The 17,230-nt window shown below is 39.9% G+C and overlaps 1 protein-coding gene and 1 pseudogene across 14 annotated transcripts in view; both read right to left on the reverse strand.

The window, feature by feature from the left end:
- Window positions 1-797: 797 nt before the first annotated feature.
- ARB2A (ARB2 cotranscriptional regulator A) overlaps window positions 798-17,230 on the reverse strand; it is a 493,438-nt gene continuing 477,005 nt past the window's right edge. For all 14 annotated transcript variants that reach the window (XM_019027554.4, XM_055387115.2, XM_055387122.2 and 11 more), the window contains one exon: window positions 798-3,872. In XM_019027554.4, coding sequence (XP_018883099.1) covers window positions 3,730-3,872 — 143 coding nt within the window. In that variant the 3' untranslated portion in view covers window positions 798-3,729. The remainder of the gene's footprint in view (window positions 3,873-17,230) is intronic.
- Window positions 9,452-12,425, reverse strand: LOC129533978 (tigger transposable element-derived protein 1-like; annotated as a pseudogene).

Here is a 17,230-nt window from a genome sequence, read left to right on the forward strand (position 1 = left end):
ATTATGGCCACTAATAAGTAATAATAAAATAACCACCGCCATCATCCCCCTTTTTGCCACCCATATTTCAAAGATGAGAGTGTCTCACATTTATTTAAAGACTTTTTTTTTCTCCACAGAGGCATGTGGAAAGTTTTTGAGAAATTTTTACACTTTCTGTAGTAGTACTCTTTCTTAAATGAATTAGGATTACAGACACCAACAGGAACCTGTCAGTTTACAGTAAAAAATATGATTATAACAAGAGACACACGTGTTTGGATTGAACCACAGATAATCCAGAGAAACAAACAAAATCTAACTTATTAGCACGGATAATATAGTTAGCATATCTCTAAAAGGGGCTAAAGGTTTTAAGAAAGCTGTAAAAGAAATGTAAGTTATTTTCAGATCGAACACAGTACATCAAGAACCTATATACATGAACTTGGAGGCAACTTAAACTCACCAGACTCCTCTCGGAAAACACATTTATTTATGGCATATTCAAGTGTATTTTATAAAACAACAATTTAATTGATAGGTTGTTCAGATTTCCTTGCTAAGGAGATATTTTAGATATTAAAAACAACTGTCTTAGAAATGTTAGCTGTGTAAAAGGTGCAAGCCAAATAGTGACTCAACTAAAGTTAGGATATTACCTTACAGCAATACTAACAGAAATAAAAAGTAGCCAGAAGGTTTAAAATATTGATGGATGCTGTCTCATCCTTCCTTTTATGTTTTTGCTTTAAAAAATCTCTATGCAATTGGTGAATAAGCAAGAATTCTTCTGAGCAAGAATAACAACACCGCTGTTGTTGGGAAAATTGTTTTTATTTTAAAATGGAAATGGAAATATAACATACAGGAAAAGCTTGTGCTTTCCTTTTTTTTTTACTTCGCATAAACAATAATAATGCAATCCAGGTCAAAGCACAAGGCAGAAACTCGAGAAAAGAACAGTTATTAAAGGTACATGGTCTTCTTTTCAAATATCCATGAAAACATTTAATGACGGGATGGCTAGTACCTACAGAAAGCTCCAAAGCAAATTCTGGCCTTTAAGTTTCGACAGGACTATTTTGAATCTTAGATTTATCAGTCACTCCTTTCCCATTCTACTTGTTCTAAGAATTAAGTATATAATTAAAATAAAAAGGCCACATCCTGACTTTAAATCTCCACTCTCCTAAAAACCTGTTTGAGGAAACAAAAATGGGGAAGAAGAAGATCAGAACAAAAATATTGTTAACACTGGCCGCCCTCATGCAGGTGGGCTACTGCCAACTGCTGGTTGTTACTTCAGGAAAATCGAGGTGAACATTATTACATTTATATCAACAAACCCATAATCAACAGGTTAAAAAATCCTACATTACAAAGAATCTGATCACTTATCAGTTGGTGGTCTGGAATAGTTTGCCTAGCTCCCTCTGGGCTGCTACAGCTCAGATTCACAAGTAGAAATTACATTTACACAACTTAAGTTTGCAAATAGCTCTCCATAAATAGTTAAACAAGGCCTAACCATCCAGTAGTTTTAAAGTATTAGAGGCAATTAAATAGTGATTTATTCTAGCTATAAGTAAAGGTTTAAAAAGAGGAGAGATGATTTGAGAGAAGGAATAGCAGTGATTTGGTTTATAAACAGCATATTTATTGTGCTCTAATTCAGGTGCAGAAGCTTCGCCAATTTAGCATTGCACAAGTGTTGGTTTTTTATAAATGCTATAAAATTGTTTCCTGTCAACATTTTCATATACTGAAAACACGACACAATTTATAATACCTTGAAAAATACATTCAATTCACATCAATTCCTGAATCTCTCACTGGAAGGAATGTCTGTCCCTCAACTAAGATTCCGGAACACTGCTGAAGATACCATTATTTTACACAGTTCACCACTACTTCTAAAATAGTAATGATTGGATAAAAAGGGTCAATATCACAGACAAATGTGCTTGATGTTGTTGGGGTTTACTCATTTTAAGCCATCTGGTAGCTGAATAAAATGCCATTTTGATTTTTCCTCCTATATAGTTGATTTTGCTTAAGTAACATGAAAATATATGCATACCTGAGCACTGAAAAAACATCTTTAATTTGTCATCATTAAGACTATAGAACCAATGAATGTACTTGTGTGTCAAACACAGCAATGAGATATTAACAGCTTTAAAACTTGTTGAAATCGGTTCATAATATAAAAACATTTAAGCACGAAGTGGTTGATTTTAAGTTACTTTTCTGAGGCATTAGACAGTTCGAAGTCATTTTGGGTACATTTTATCATGTCCTCAAATAAGGCAGGCATATTAATTGTTGCACACACTTGAAAAAAGGATGAAAACTATTAAATTCATGTTCTCATCTATTAGAAACAATCTTTAGGTAATTAAACTTGTCAAGTAATTAAAATATAATGTGAAATTTTAAGATTTTAATCTAAAAGTCAGCAAAACCTTAACATCTCCTGTATTTCACAGTGTTGGCCACATCTTAGCTGGATTAAAATACTTAATTGTTCAAACTGTAGGGCTAAACCCTACAGAGGAAGCGGAGTGCTAAAAATTATACCATTGGACTGAGAGAAGAAATTCTTTCACACCAAGTCCTTCTCTTCTTGTTAAAGCAGAAAACTAAAAGGATAATTTTAGCCCCACTTAGCCTTTCAGAAGAAAAAGGCTGCAGAGCACAAAGGTTTCGTTTCCTGATGACAATAAAAAAATTCTCTCCCTAGAAGGGCCTAACTCCAGGAAAGCTCAGAATAGATCATTCTGGAAAGGATTAACAACAACAATCTTTCTCCACAGAGAGATTTAAAAAGCAAAACTTAAGTGTGTTATATCTAAATTACAATGCCACTCAGTACACATTATGTGTTTAAAAAGTAAAGTCAATCCCAGTGATAACAGTTGGAAATTCCATTGAAAATGGGACCTTTCACACCTACACTTAAAAGAGCTGCCCATCATTGTTTTGGTTTTAACAGTCTCTTCTGAAATCAGAGACTTGTGTAAACTCTCACAATTAGCTGGCAAAAGGATTTTCAGCAGTAATGCGGATTCAGTACTTTATAGATTTTTATGCAGAGTTGTTTTTTTTCTGGTCCCGAAATGAAAACAGGGAGAGAACAATTTGCACTCCCCAAACTACATGGTACATCATGGCATTCAGGTTCTGAATTTGAAATCGGCTTTGGAGTGTGTGTGGAACTTCCTAAAAAAAAAAAAAAAAAAAAAAGAGGTGGGTAATAAGATGCCCTCAGGGAAAAACCTAGTGAAAATGGAAATCTGAAGTCTGGAATAGAAGTTTGCTCCAGTTGAGAGCGGGGAAAGATGGACATGATTAAGGAGGGGGAAGCAGCAGCGGCTCGGCTACGGCGGGCGCTAGGACCGCGCCGACGCCGCCGGACCCGCAGCGCCCGCGCGGTCTTCGTCAGGGCAATTAGAGCCTCGCCGGCCGCGCGGGGCAGGGCGCTGTCAGCCTTAATGTGAGCGCTGACTGGCAGCGCTCAGCGCGCGCTCAGCCCGCAGGAAGCACGACCAGTGAACCCATATTGCTTTGACAGTTGCACTCATCTAGAAATAATGCAAAACGCTATTTAGATGTATATATCACGACCCTGTGCTCTGGGAAGAAAACAATCTAATGAGGGGCTGGGAGTCCGCTCGACGACACAAGCAGTGAGGAGGCGTGCGGGTGCGTGCGCCAGGGCGGCCTCCCCCGTCGCGCTCGCTCCTCTTACAGCTCTTCGTGCTTGATGCGGTGCGAGCGGCGCGTCACAGCCGGCTTCAGGGAGCTGGTCTTGGCCTCTGAGGCTTCGGTAAAGAATTTGAAAATAGACGGAAAGCTCTTCCAGGAAGTTAGCTCGTGACGGTCGGTGCCTGCAAAGAACCACACATTCGGTTACCAGGTGGCCACGCGGGGCCGGGCGCGGTGAAGGCGGCGAGGGCCAGGCCGAGCCCCGGCTCCCGACCACCCGGTCCCGCCCCTTCCCGCCCCTCCCGCCTGCGCCCCTCCCGCCCGCGCCCCGCCTCAGCCGCCCGCGCCCCGCCCCTCAGCCAGGACCCCCGCCCCCTCGAGGGCGCGGGCCAGCCGACTCCCAGGGCATAACTAGGGCTGCGGGGTCACTTGCCCCCTGGCTCAGAGGAACTCAGACTTCGCTATCCGCGGCGTCTAGGCGTCTCCGGCCTCAGTCCCCATCCCTCTCCCAACGCGGGGACGCGGCCCGGATCTGTCCCGGGGTCGCCCGAGGCGCGGCTAGCCGCCCGAGGCCTCCGCCTCTCCGGGCCAATGGAAGCGCTGGGCGGGAAGGGCCACTCCCTCTCCCTCCGGGAAACCACCCACTCCCGAGACTCGGCGCGCGCGGGGATTGGTTTCCCCTGCGTGCGGGATCGCACAGCGCCTGTTTCCTTGCTTCCCAAGGGGGTGGTGTGGAGGGGAAGGGGGAATGATTTTTCTTGCGTCTCCCGGAAGCTGTGCTGTTAGACACGATTACCTCAGCTAGGTCACTGAGACCAAATCATACGGGACGCTTAATGAAGGACCGCATTCAAAAGGGATTACGCCTTGAAATGTCCTGGCGGGCGACATTTTTACAGATTTTAAGGGGCAAATTTAGAACAGCTAAAAAAAAGGTTTCAAAGCCGTGACTACTAAAAGAGCATCTAGGCCTCCCATTTTGTCAGGAGGAATTCAACTTAGAAAATGCAGGTTAGTTGTCAATTTATGGGGTTACTTTATTTTACTACAGCTTCTCTCTGTGGTTTCGATGTAATACTAACGTACAGCATGTTTTCAAATCAAATCGACCTTCAGTTTAACACAGGCAGCGGATAACACGGATGCAAGCATAAGAACAGATGAGGAAATACATTTAGTTATTTTTGACTCCCTGTGATGGCTTATGTAGCATTTTACCAGTGGCTTCATAAATGAGTACTTTTTAAAATTAAAAATTAAAATAATTACAGACTTCCACAGAAATAATGAGTGAATAGCTTTTAAACAGTTTGAAATCTCTTCCTAGATCACTCAATTATGCAGAGAGATACCGCTTGGAAGTCTCCGGATTCAGGGCCTCAGTCTGATACTTTAACATTGTTAATGATAATTCTTTAGTCTGTAATAGTAGGTCATTGCTATGGTTACTCTACAATGGTGCAACACTTTGCTTTCCCCTTCAGCTATTCGCTGAGACCTGGTAACCACATTTGTTGCCTAGCAACAGTTTTGTGACAGTATCACAATCTAGGAGTTACAACAATAAGGATGCTATGGCTGCTGTCGGCCAGAGAGCAGAAAGCTACAGTCTGTGCCTGACTTAGCTGTGGGAGCTGGCCCTACTAGAGAACCCCTCTCTCCTTATCAGTGCCCTCCCAAGGATTCTCTCTATCCTCCTTTCCTCTGCAGACTGGCCTCATGAACCTGAATTTGAAACTAAGACCCAGTATTAAAGTCATATCCCCCAACTCAGACTAAAAATGAGGTCATTTTATTTGCTTACTCATTTTGGGCAAAATTCATTGTTACTTAGTAGGAAGGAGGGATGAGTGTAGGTTTATCTTGTTAAATCCTAAAGTGCTAGGTGGATTTTGACAATTCTTCATAGAATTCTTGGGGGAAAATTATATATATGCCTGCTTGCATCAATAGGTGTTATAATACATAACATCTAGATATTATTATATTTTTACTGATTTATTCAAATGACAATCTTAAAGGATTCTTTTGAATTTCCAAACCTATTTTCCAAACCTAAGTGAGCAGTTCTACATATGCTCAGACATACCTGCTTTAAATGATATTTGTGGGTAGATCTAGGAGGACCAGTTTCTGGATAGGGTTATCAAATGTGTGTCCTTATTCTATAGTGTTTGTAACCCTAGTTTCACTTCAGTAATAACTACACAGTTGCACTTATAATGGTAGGACATTTTAAAATCAATTGTAATTCATTTTGAAAGACCATTCTCAGATGCATACTACATGGCAACACCCACCCCCAAATACAATAAGCCAAAAAAAAAAAAAAGGTGTTAATTGTCTCTTTTCGTAACCATTTCCCAAGCTTACAGCCACATTTGGCATTTCCTCCATAGTGATCACACTTACACCTACTAGTGTTACTAAGGCTATGATCAATTTGTAAGCTTTCTCAGGGAATTCCCCTCATAATTCCTCCCACCCCTTGAAACCAATTCAATCTATGAATCTAGAGGGACCTAAGGAGTCAACGGTCTGAAGCAATTTTAACTCCTTTATTTCTTCTTTACTGGTAACAATCCTTCTGAAGGATGAACAGATTTCCCTGGTGATAAAATCACTACAAAAGCTTTTTAGTTTTAGCTTTTGATGACTCTCTGCTTGATTAGTCCTGGACTGAAAAGACCAGAGTCCCTGAGATAAATGAATACTTGTACTGGCTCTCAACATTTACTCTTGTAATTTAAGAGTATAAATAATGAGAATGTGTGCTTCTGTTAGACGAAGGGAAATTGCTAGGAGTAAAGGTAATAAGGTAGGTCAGCAACTGAATTACAGAGAATGGGGTGGAAGGGAGAGAATTCTCCCTAAACTAAGGAATGATAACATGAATATGTAATATAAAAATGTCTTTTCTAAATTTTGGGAAGTAGATTTTAAATGATTTTTAGAATACCATTCGGAAGTTGAATAATTACATGTCTAACTGGGACTGCATATATACATTTCAAGAATTTCATGTTTGGAGACCATTTTCAAAAATTTAGGTCCAAAGTTCAGTGAAAATATTTACAGATGAATATGAAACTCTATCCATGACAATGTTCAGTGAATGGAAACTTTTGAGAGCAGGTTTCTAGTACTTAAAAAATACATCACTTTAGGGGACATTGAGTGGGATGCTTTTTATTACATCAGTACAGAAACACTAGACCATTACATTATTTGTTCATAAAAGGATATAAAAGGTAGAAGTTTAGGTCAATCAAAAAAGCAGCCATTTATTAATAAAATGCATGTAGAAATCACAGGGAAACTAGTTTATTTAGCACTAACCTTGTTATTTGAAGGAGAAAAACATGGTTTTATGGTTAAGGTCTAGTCTTTTCACTACCACCACTTTACCCTTATCAAAAGTCTCTACTTTTCAAACCGATAATTTTCCTAATTTAGAGAGTTTCACAAAATATAAGGAGTAAAATGTTTTTCCACATTAAATATCTGCCAAGTTCTCAAGGAATGATTTTGGTATCATTTAGGAGTGGCAGGCTTGGTCTAACTGGATAATTCACCTTTGGAGTGAATTCAGTTTCCTAGTCTATAACATCAATTCAGTATAAAAGTAAAATGTAAAGGATCACAGCACTTCATTACAAAAAAATACCTTTGCTCAGTTTCAATCAGTGGTTCTTAATGGAGATGATAATGGCCTCTGGAGGCATTTTGGAAATTTGCAGGGATATTTTCGGTGGTCAAGATGATTGGAAGGTGTTATTGGTATTTATTGGGAGAAGGTCAGGGATAGTGGATATCCTGTAATTTGCAAGGCAGTACAGAATTGTTCTGCATCCCACATGATTTTCAAATGTTCAGCAGCTATTCATGTAGTTGAAAACCTGTTTATAATTCTATGGATTAGAATTTAAATATGTTTTACAGATAATCTTAAAATACTTTTTGCATGATTTTAATATATACTGAATTTTCCAGGAATACAACTACCATGTAAATCGAAAGGGTCATGCATTTTATGTTTTTCAGAGTCTTACCAAGAGTGGTTTACCCTATGAAAAAAATATAACTGATGGCACCATGCCCATGGTACTTGAGCTGCCAATAAGCATACCTGTATCAGCCCGCATCTGTAGCTGTCAAATTCATGATGATTCCATGCATAGGACCAAGTATCTGACTACTTTATTATGTCTTCTCATGTAGGTTTGCCTGAGCACTTTAAATATTGAAATCCATATTATTTTATTATGAATTACTTTTATTCCTTCTACATGTTAACTAGAGCATTACAAAGATTTAACAATCTCGTAAGTAGGTAGATTATGTTATCTGTAGAATTTATTTCAGGACAGTAAAAGCATGTCATAATATTTGTTATAATAATAGGTAATCAAAGGTCAGCTTAAATAAAAATGAATAGTTAATTCTTTCTTACTATATTAGAGATTAATTCTTCCAATAATCTGAACCCTACTCTAGCTATCTCTTTTATCCTTGTACAGAGCAGAAAATACCTATTTTTCATTTTTCTTATGTTTCTTCCACAAATGCCATTTGTCAATGATGTTATTCATTGTGAAGTGACTAAAAGGCAGGGGATCGTCCAATGAAAATACTACCCTGAATATCCTTGACTTATCACTTGTTTTAAAAAATGAACTGTAGCAAATTTTAAAGGAGTGAAAATAGCAAAAGTGGTGAAAAAGATTAGAAACTCTAAGAATCAAGAATGAGACTATAAATCATATGAGAAAGATCAAATTGCTAAAGTGTGTCATTTGTTTTCCCAAAAGACTACATATTTAAGAAAAAGTGCCTTGTAATAGAACTGACAGAGAGGGAGGCTACATTCATGTAATAGCATTTAGAAAAAATGGTTAAAAACAGCACTGAGGGTGGAATAGCAAAGAATAGGATAAGAGAGATGAAAACATTACTGCATCTTCTGTCTTATCTATTCCCCTTACTTCTGCCTGTGAATGACTCTGATTCAAGTGTTTCTTATACATCAACCCTGCCCACACTCCTCTTTACTTGATCTTAGTGTTTAGAAGTATTTTTGTGGGGGCAGGGGCAAAAAGTAATCAAAGTATGCTACTGAGTTAGCAGCCAAAATCCTGATGTTTACTTTGGCAGATGTATATTATTTTGAAGCTATATGTCATTTTATGCAGTAGATGTCTTAAGTTATATGGGAATATAATTTCTGTTAATGAAATCTATTTTTAAATGAAGACATGGGTTATTTACCTTTTCAATGAATCCCTTAATAAAGTGAATAATTTTCTGGTAAAGCAAATAATCATTCTTCAAGTGATATCACACACACACATGCATACACACATACTAATCAGATTTTCCAGAGATAAGGTTTACTGGTAAACAGTAAAAAGACTGAAGAACAATCTGAGTTGTAGAGTAACTTATCACCAAAAAGATAATTTAAAAGAATTTCTTCATCTGCCATTCACTCTTATAATTATTGTTAGTCACTTTATCTTACATGGTCCTAGACCAAAAGGTCATGGAATACAGGCATACCTTGAAGATATCGTGGGTTTGGTTACAGACCACCCCAATGAAGTGAACAGTGTAATTAGGTGAATCACACATTTTTTTGGTTTCACAGTGGATATAAAAGTTATGTTTACACTATGCTCCAGTCTACTAAGTGTGCAAAAGCATTATGTCTAAAAAGACATTGTAAGTACCTTAATTAAAACATGCTTTATTGCTAAAAATGCTAATAATCATCTGAGTTTTTAGCAAGTTGCAACTATTTTGCTGGTGGAGGGTCTTGCCTCCATGTTGATGGCTGCTGACTGATCAGAGTGATGATTGCTAAAGATTAAGGTGGTTGTGGTAATTTCTTAAAATAAGACAATGATGTAGTTTGCTGCATTGATTGACCCTTCCTTTCCTGAAAGATTTCTCTGTAGCATGTAATGTTGTTTGACAGCATTTTACCCACAGTAGAACTTCTTTCAAAATTAGTCAATCCTTTCAAACCTTGCCACTGTTTTATCAACTAAGTTTATGCAATATTCAAAATTCTTTGTTGTCATTTCAACAATGTTTACAGCACCTTCACCAGGAATACATTCCATCTCAAGAAACCACATTCTTTGCTCATCCATAAGAAATAACTCCTCATCTCTTAATGTTTGATCATGAGATTGCAGCAATTCAGCCACATCTTCAGACTCCACTTCTAATTCTGGTTCTTTTGCTATTTCTACCACATCTGCAGTTTACTTCCTTTACTGAATCTTGAATCCCTCAAAGACGTTCATCCATGAGTGCTGGAATCAACTTCTTCCAAACTCTTGTTATTGATATTCTGAACTCCTCCCATGAATCACAAATGTTCTTAATAGAAGCTAGAATGGTGAATCTTTTCCAGAAGGCTCTCAATTGACTGTACCCAGATCCAACAGAGGAATCACTATCTCTGGCACCTACAGCCTTACAAAATGTGTGTGTGTGTGTTTTTTTTTTTTTTTTGAGATGGAGTCTCACTCTGTCACCTACTGCTGGAGTGCAGTGGCATGATCTTGGCTCACTGCAACCTCCACCTCCCAGGTTCAAGCCATTCTCCTGCCTCAGCTTCCTGAGTAGCTAGGATTACAGGTATGCACCACCACGCCCAGCTAATTTTTGTGTTTTTAGAGACAGGGTTTCACCATGTTGATCAGGCTGGTCTTGAACTCCTGACCTCGTGATCTGCCCGCCTTGGCTTCCCAAAGTCGTGGGATTACAGGCATGAGCCACCATGCCCGGCCACAAAATGTATTTCTTAAATAATGAGACTTGAAAGTTAAAACTACTCCTTGGTCCATGGGTTGCAGAATGAATGTTGTGTTAGCAGGAATGAAAACAACATGAATTTTCTTATACATCTCCATCAGAACTCTTGGGTAACCAAGTGTACTGTCAAGGAGTGATAATATTTTGAAAGGATTCTTTTTTTTTCTGAGCAGTAGGTCTCAACAGTGGGCTTACAATATTCACTAACCTATGCTGTAAACAAATGTGCTGTCATTCAGACTCTGTTGTTCCACTCATAGAGTGCAGGCACAGTAGATGTAGCATAATTTTTTTTTTTTTTGAGATGGAGTCTTGCTCTGTCACCCAGGCTGGTGTGATCTTGGCTCACTGCAACCTCCGCCTCCCAGGTTCAAGTGATTCTCCTGCCTCAGCCTCCTGGGCAGCTGGGACCACAGGCACGTGCCACCACGCCCGGCTAATTTTTGTATTTTTAGCAGAGATGGGGTTTCACCATGTTGACCAAGATGGTCTCGATCTCTTGACTTCATGATCCTCCCATCTCGGCCTCCCAAAGTGCTGGGATTACAGGCGTGAGCCACAGTGCCCAGCCGATGCAGCATAATTTTTAAGGCCCTAGGATTTTTAAAGTGGTAAATGAGTATTGGCTTCAACTTAAAGTCATCAGCTTCATTAGCCCCTAACAAGAGAGTTACCCTGTCCTTTGAAGCTTTGAAGCCAGGCATTGACTTATCCTCTCTAGCTGTGAAAGTCCTAGAAGGAGAAGGAAGAAGATGCCATATCTTCTTCCAATAGATGACTGTTTTATCTACATTGAAAATCTGTTGTTTAGTGTAGCCACCTTCATCAATGGTCTTAGCTAGATCTTCTGGATAACTTGCTATATCTTATACAGCAGTACTTGCTGCTTCACCTTGCGCTTTTATGTTCTGGAGATGGCTTCTTTCCTTAAATCTCATGAACCAACCTCTTCTAAAGTTTCCAACTTTTCTTCTGCAGCTTCTTAATCTCTCTCAGCCTTCACAGAATTGAAGAAAGTTAGGGTCTTGGTCTGGATTAAGCTCTGGCCTAACGGAATGTTATGGCTTGTTTGATCTTCTATCCAGACTACTCAAACTTTCTGCAGATCAGCAATAAGATTGTTTTGCTTTCTTATCATTCATGTGTTCACTGGAGTAGCACTTTTAATTTCCTTCAAATACTTTTTCATTGCATGCACAACTTGGCTAACTGTTTTGCAAGAGGCCTAGCTTTCAGCCTGTCTTGGCTTTTGACACGCCTTCCTCACTAAGCTTAATCATTTTGATCTTTAGATGGAAAGTGAGAGATGTGAGACTCTTCCTTTCACTTGAACACTTAGAGGCCATTGTAGGGTTATTAATTGGCCTAATTTCAATATTGTGTCTCAAGGAATAGGGAGGCCTGAGGAGAGGGTAAGAGACGGCAGAATGGCCAATCCAACGAGTAGTCAGAGTATACACTACAGTTATCAATTAACTTTGCCATCGTCTATGGGCATGATTCTTAGTGCCCCAAAATAGTTATAATATTAACATCAAAGATCACATAATCATAACAGATATAAAAATAAAGAAAAGGTCTGAAATAGTGCAAGAATTGAAAAAAATGTGACATAGAGACACAAAGTAAGCACATGCTGATTTTTTTTTTGAAAGGGCGGTAGCAGGCTTGCTTGACACAGGGTTGCTGCAAATCTTCAATTTGTAAACAATGCAATATCTGCAAAGTGTGATAACGTGAAGCTCAATAAAACAAGGTATGCCTGTAATTTTAACAATCTACACATAATTTACATCCTAGGGTCTGGCTTAGAATAGGGAATATCAATTGTTCACCTTTGAATATGAAAGATCATCTTTTATATCTTTGTTCCAGGGAGAAAAAACCCAAACATGTGCCCCTACCCTCTCACCCTGCCCCCCACAAAAGAATACATTTTTAAAGAAAAAGGTAATGAATAAACTTTGTAAATTACTATGATAAAGGAGGCAGGAAACTAGAAAGATATGAAACACATTAATATTAACAGGATAATATGTCTATGATATTTTCAAAATGACAAGGCTTGATTTTAAAAATTGATTTTTAACAAGAAAAAGGAGTATGGGCAATTAGGAAGTAATGAAGACCCTGTCAATATAGCTATGTTGATAATAACAGGTAAGGGAATTCTTGAGAAAATCTAATATATAACAATCAGGAGATCTGTAATATGCGTTATTGAGTCCCATTGGGATTAACTAATGAACTTACGAGCTTACCAGCAGTTATTTTTAGAAAGCTATAAAGAATCAGAGAAATATCAGAACACTGAAAAATAATGTGCCTTCTAAAAAGAAATAAAATATAACTACTAAAATTCATTTAAAAATGAATTCTAGAGCTTCTAAGAACAATATCCTTTTTGAAAAAATGAAATATACAGTTACTAATATTTGCACAAAGAAGGGCTTCTATTGGAAATCCTCCCAGTTAGAAGGGACAAGTACGAGCCGGCCACACTGGGAGTAGTGAATGGGGCGTGGTGGGGTGTGCACGGAGATTGTGTAAGGAAAATGCCAAGTGCAGCTCAGAAAACATGTTACAATGCCTTGTTGAATTACCTGCATACAAGGAAGTTCTCTTTCCATTGCTAACACAGTTGCAAGCGCTTTAAAGTTGAGATTGTATTGAGACTGTAAAGGCAAGAAGTCAAGTTTGACCAGAGATAATAGGCTAAAAGAAAGACACAAAATCAGCAGCGGACACTTTGCGTCATTTGTGGCTTCTGGCACAACGTATCCTTTCCTCTAGCTCCTTTTCTGCCAAGTAATTCTCATCTGGCGAAGCGTGGGGGTGGTACAAGAGGGCGTAGTGGGGGCGCAGTGGAACTTGGGGCAGTTTAAGACTCAGGGAAGCCGGGTGCGGGGCCTTTTATCTCAGCACTTTGAGAGGCTGAGGTGGGGTGAATCTCCTGAACTCAGGAGTTGGAGGCCAGGCTGGGCAACGTCGCAAAATGCCCTCTCTACCAAAAATACAAAAAAATTAGCCAGGCGCGATGGCATGCACCTGTAGTCCCAACTACTTGGAGGCTGAGGTGAGAGAATCGTTTGAGCCCAGGGAAATAACTTTGGGAAGTAAACTTATTCCTTTTTTTTCCTTTAAGATAGGGTCTTGCTTTGTCACCCAGGCTGGAGTGCAATGGTGTGATCTTAGCTCACTGCAGCCTCAACCTCCGAGGTCCAAGCAATCCTCCTGCCTCAGCCTCCCAAGCAGTTGGGACTACAGGCATGCACCTGGCTAATTTTTGTATTTTTAGTAGAGACAGGGTTTCTCCATGTTGGCCAGGCTGGTCTCGAACTCCTGAGCTCAGGCGATCCACCCATCTCAACCTCCCAAAGTGCTGGGATTACAGGCATGAGCCACCATGCCAGGCCGTAAATTTATCCTTGAGGTGCAGTAGACAGCCTGCCTTGCTGTGGGTCTCTGACTTTCAACCTTGGCTGGCTTCTCTAATCAACCTTCTCCTAGACAATAAAAAATGTATGCATTTTTGTTACTTCGATTGCCTATAAAATATAGACAGCTGTTATAGAAATGTTTTGTTTGGTTTTAACTCTTATCTCACATACTACTCTCACTGTTGCCACAAGGTCTTGCCTCCAGGGTTACACTGTTTCCCATTAAAACTTCAGCTCAAGCCTGGGCAAAAGCCTCCCTTTCCAGTTTCCCTTTGTCATTTTCAAAAGTAACTTTACTAAAGGATTGTAAGTTAGCACAGAAGTAAACAAGGGAATCACAAGCAAAGAATCACAAAGTAGTTACTTCCCTAAGAACAAGTTTCTGATTCTAATAGTCCCAACACACTTAGCAAAGAGCTTTACTGGGCCCCAAGTTGCTTCATTGTAAAATAACACTGTTGAAAAGGGCTGGTGGAACTTTACAGATATCTTGTCAGGCTTTTCCTCCCAGCTTCCCCTCTCTGCTTAGCTGGGTACCTATGGCTGCCAGTTTGAGAGACAAGACAGAGAGGGGGGAGGGGGATAGGGAGAGGGGGAGAGGGGAGGGGGGAGAGAGAGAAGCTAGCGCAGGGAAGAATGAGACAGAATGAATTGCAAAATGCTCTCCTTATTTCAAAGCAAAACAAAACAAATGTGAATTTACTAGTTCAAATATCCAAATCTGTGGCCCTCCTCCTTTCTCAATTGTGAATTCTATTATAAAGCATATATTGTGTGGAGAGAGAGTTTTCTCAGAATTCCTGTGATTGACTAATTCGTACATGCATTCATTGTATGCCAGGCACTGTTTCTTGGTACTGGGGGTGCAGTGGTGAGCAGAGAATATAAGGGCTCTGCACACTTGATAGGGGAAAATGACAACAAATAAAAAGTAAACCAATGAACGTGCAAACTTCAGAGAGTTAGAAGTACTAAGAAGAAAACCCAATAGGGGATGTGAAGAGAATGAAGGGGAGGATGAGGTGGGAAGGAGAAAGAAGGCCATCGGTTTCAACTGGGTGAAGAACACTTTTGACTTGAGACCTGAGTGGCAACAAGGAGCCAGGTGAAAGTCTGTGGGCAGAGTGCTTTAGGCAGAGTTGTGGAAGAACAAGTGCAGGGGCTCTAAGGAGGAAAGAAGTTGTCATCGTTGAGGAACTCAAAGGGTTAGTGGGACTGGAACATGGTGTGTGAAGGGAAAGTGGTGTCAGATGATTCAGGGAGATGTGCATTCTCCAGGCCATGTGAAATCTTGCAAGTCATACTGAAGGGTTTATTCCAAGTTCATTGGAAGATCTGTTTACAGGGTTTTAATCAGGGGAGAAATATAAACGGACTAGCATTTTAAGAGTACACCGGCTGGTATGTAGAGAATGAGTTATGGGGAGTGAGAAGGATGAATTTAACCCTTCCTGACTGCACTTACCAATTCATCCTGCCTCTAGAGCATTCTCTGGGACTCTCCTTTACATGGCTCAGAGTACAAAAATTCAGTTACTGCTAATTCACATTTAAGGAATAAAATCAATCTGTAGCAATAGTAATATGAAGTAGGAGTTTAAAGAAAGCCTAGTAAAACAATATTTGAAGGTAGTGAATTAAAAAATGGAGTTGAACTAGAAATAACATTTTGCTAACAATTCTGCTTCTGTCATATACTCTGATACCTCCGGTTTCTCAGCCCTTAGGACCGTTGTGTGTGGTGGTAAGGTATTGGGATGAGGAATACACTGTCATAATATTCCATTTCTGCAATCAGTCCAGAGGTAACTGGTGGGCCTACCCTCCAGGCAGGCTCTTCTACTGAGTTCTTCACTTCTACAGATGGTCACAGCATTCTCTTAGCTACTCTACCTCACAGCCTGAGTCATCTTTGATTTTTCTCTCTCATTTGCTGCCTCCTGATCCAATCAGTTAATAAATTCTGACAATTAAACCTCATGAAAGTTTTTTTCTTCCTTTCCATTCCCTCTGCAATCCACAGTGATCTAGATTTAATGGTAGATCATTTAGAGTTCAGAAATCCCTCCTAACTGATTTTACTTTCAGTCTTCAGTCTCTCCCCTTTGATCTTGTGTCCTGCTACCAAGTGAAAAATTCTAAGGTGTCATTTGTGTCACATACCTCTTCTTATGCTTCAAAATATCCAATGGCTCCTCATTATATAAAATTAGGTAGAAATTCCTTAATTAGGCTTAAGGCCTTCTATTCTCTGGCTCCAGCCTCCTTTTCTAGGTTTATCATAACCTCAACTCTGCTTGTATAAGTATCCCCTATCCTGTCAGGTCCAGTTCCATTGACATTCCTTAAGCCTTTTCAAATTCTTTATTAAACATCTACTCAACATATTCTGTCTTACATTTCTGTATTAGTTTATGTGTCTTTAAAATTATATAGCAATGCCCAGGCCCACACTGATAAAAGCAAATCGCAAGGAATAGATACCTGTGTTTCTTTTGATTCTAAAATCCAGTCAGAGATGAGATTAGTATAATAAAGTTTTTGAAGGTAGGGGTCAGACTTTACTCATCTTCAACATAGATTGACAAATATACCTTGTCTATATATATCTGAGACAAGGTATTGGTCTGTCACCCAGGCTGGAGTACAGGGGTGCAATCATGGCTCACTGCAGCCTCTGCCTCCAAGGCTCAAGAAATCCTCTTACCTCAGCCTCCCGAGTAGTAGGATTGTAGAGATGGGGTTTCACCATGCTGCCCAGGCTGGTCTTGAACTCCTGGGCTCAAGCGATCTGCCTGCCTCAGCCTCCCAAAGTGCTGGGATTACAGTCGTGAACCACTGGGCTTGGTCGCAAATCTACCTTATATTGAAGTGTATGCTAGCTCTCAAGAGTTAAGAAAGAAATTCCTGGCTGGGCGCCGTGGCTCATGCCTGTAATCCCAGGACTTTGGGAAGCTGAGGCAGGCGGATCACGAGGTCAAGAGATCGAGACCATCCTGGCCAACACGTGAAACCCCATCTCTACTAAAAATACAAAAATTAGCTGGGCGTGGTGGTGCGGGCCCGTAGTCCCAGCTACTTGGGAGGCTGAGGGGGGAGAATCGCTGGAACCCAGGAGGCGGAGGTTGCAGTGAGCCGAGATCGCGCCATGGCACTCCAGCCTGGTGAGAGTGAGACACTGTCTCAAAAAAAAAACAAAAAACAAAAAACAAAAAAAAAAACCACAGGAGAAAAAAAGACAAGCTGAAGAAAGTAGAGTATATTTCTTGCCTTCT

The sequence above is a fragment of the Gorilla gorilla genome, chromosome 4 (assembly GCF_029281585.2).
Source record: "Gorilla gorilla gorilla isolate KB3781 chromosome 4, NHGRI_mGorGor1-v2.1_pri, whole genome shotgun sequence".
Lineage (NCBI taxonomy): Eukaryota > Metazoa > Chordata > Mammalia > Primates > Hominidae > Gorilla > Gorilla gorilla.